The sequence below is a fragment of the Aptenodytes forsteri genome, unplaced genomic scaffold, assembly GCF_000699145.1.
Source record: "Aptenodytes forsteri isolate BGI_AS27 unplaced genomic scaffold, ASM69914v1 Scaffold156, whole genome shotgun sequence".
NCBI lineage: Eukaryota > Metazoa > Chordata > Aves > Sphenisciformes > Spheniscidae > Aptenodytes > Aptenodytes forsteri.
The window spans coordinates 449,590-451,718 of NW_008794166.1; the positions used below are offsets into that span (position 1 = coordinate 449,590).

The 2,129-nt window shown below is 67.3% G+C and overlaps 1 protein-coding gene across 1 annotated transcript in view; it reads left to right on the top strand.

Annotated features, from left to right (window-relative positions):
- MST1R (macrophage stimulating 1 receptor) overlaps positions 1-255 on the top strand; it is an 8,206-nt gene extending 7,951 nt beyond the window's left edge. Inside the window, 2 exon segments of the mRNA XM_019472525.1 lie at positions 4-202; positions 205-255. Of these exon segments, the coding sequence (XP_019328070.1) occupies positions 4-202; positions 205-255 (250 nt within the window).
- Positions 256-2,129: the final 1,874 nt, after the last annotated feature.

Sequence of the window (2,129 nt, forward strand, 5' to 3'; positions counted from 1 at the left end):
TGGGGTGATGCTGAGCTGCTGGGCACCGGTGCCCGAGGAGAGGCCATCCTTCACGGGGCTGGTGGGCGAGCTGGAGCGTGTCCTGGCCCTGCTGGAGGGCGAGCACTATGTCAACCTGGCCGTCACCTACGTCAACCTGGAGCGCGGCCCCCCTTTTCCCCCCGCCCCCCCGGGGCAGCTGCCCGACGGCGCGGGTGAGGACCAGAGGAAGGGGAGGAGGAGGAAGAGGAGGAGGAGGATACGGCCGTGTGCTGATGGGGTGCCCTGCACTGTGGGGGCTCCCAGACCCCTGTACACTGAGGGCGTGCTCCCCCTAGGAGGGACGCGCAGCACAGCTGGGTGCTATGTGGCACCCTCCCTATGGGATGGGTGCTGGGAGGGGGCTGGGTGCTGTGGGGTGCTCTCCCACGGCTCACACCCAGACCCTGCTGGGTGCTCTCCAGGCTTGGTCCCATGCTGGCGGGGTGCCGTGGGGCTCAGTCCTGCGCTGGCTGGGTGCTGGGGCGCTCAGCCCCACACCAGTGAGGCTGTGCCGTGGGGCCCGGGGCTCAGCCCCACAGCGGCGAGGCTGTGCTGTGGGGCCCCGGCTCAGCCCCAGCGGGTGCCGTGGGCTGGCTTGACCCACCCAGGGGTCCCGTGGGGTTTCCAACCCCTTGGCTGCTCGAATCGCTCATTAAAACCTAATTATATTTTTTCCCAGACTGGGGCTGTGTCTTTGCGGGGGCCCGTGCCCCACGTTGGCAGCACCCCTGTCCCACTGCATGGAGGGGACTCCCCACCCCGGGTCCCTAACCCCCCCGGGAGCACCCACCTCGCAGGGGGCACGGGTGAGGGTGCACCCACTCTTCCCCGGCCCAGCCACGGGAGGGCACCTGCACACCGGTGCTGGCGTGGCCACCCCAGGCACCGTCCCCCGCTGCCTGCCACGCCGGGGCCACCCTATGCGCCCTGGGTCCCGCCACGGTCCCCTGCGCTCGGGGGGGACCCAGGCATCCGGGAGGTGATGCTGACATCAAGAAGAAGGATCTTCCTAAAAATCCCCCTCCCACCTTCTTCAGCTGCAGCTAAATATAGCCCTGGCAGCTCCGCCGGCAGCTCTGCCAGCCGGGTGGGCTTGAGGCTCCCGCCTGGCTGCGCAGCTACGGTGGGCCGTGGGGTGCGAGACGGCGTGGGGAGCGCCATGCTCTTGGGCAGGGGGTGATGGTGCCCCTGGGATCCCGCTGCCCGGGTTGTGGGTCACGGTGCCCCTGGGATCACAGGATGATGGGTGCCCAGGTCATGGGATCGCGGCGGTCCTGGGATCACAACGCTCCTGGGATGATGGGTGCCTGGGCATGGGATCAGGGTGCCCTTGGGATCATGGGTACCTGGGCACGGGATCACAGTGCCGCTGGTGTCACGGAGCCCAGGGCATGGGATTCCAGTGTCCCTGGCATCAAGGTGCCCCTGGGATCACGGTGCCCAGGCTGTGGGATCACGGTGGTGGACTCAGCGGTGCCCAGCCTGCAGTACCCCCCGGCACTGCCTGCTTTCGGACACCGCTGCCCACTCTGCCCACCTGCATGGGACCCTGGTGGGGGACACCAGACCGGGCTTCGGGCTGACGTGGTGACCAAACATTGTTACCAGCCTCACTTAATTACACCCTAATTGCTTCAGCTGCTGCCTGTGCAGGGGACGGTGCAGCTCGTGCCCTGGGACATGCCCGGAGGCTGGCATTGGGGCTGCCCAGGAGCTGGGGAGAGCGGCTGAGCCCCCCACTGATGCTCACCGCTGCACGAGCCGGCTTTCTCCGCTCCTTTTGCTGGCAGTGGTGGCAGATGTCACATCTGTGAGGAGCTTGTCCCGACAAGGAGGTCCCCTCCGCCCCAATTTCGAGGCAAAAATCCCCTAGAATAAGACACTGGGAAAGAGGAGAGGACCGGTGATGAGCATCGCCCCCCTGGGTGCACGTCCAGAGCTCAGGGCAGGGGGGGAGGGCAGGATTTGGGGCCGGGTGAGGCAGCTCCGTTCCCCGGTCCGTGGCCGGCCATGCAGGTCTTGCAACTAGAGTGCCAGCTAAATAAAACCTCCCCCGCTGCTCATTAAGCAGCGCTGGAGCCCGGGGCCTCGTCAGCTCCCCTCAGCGA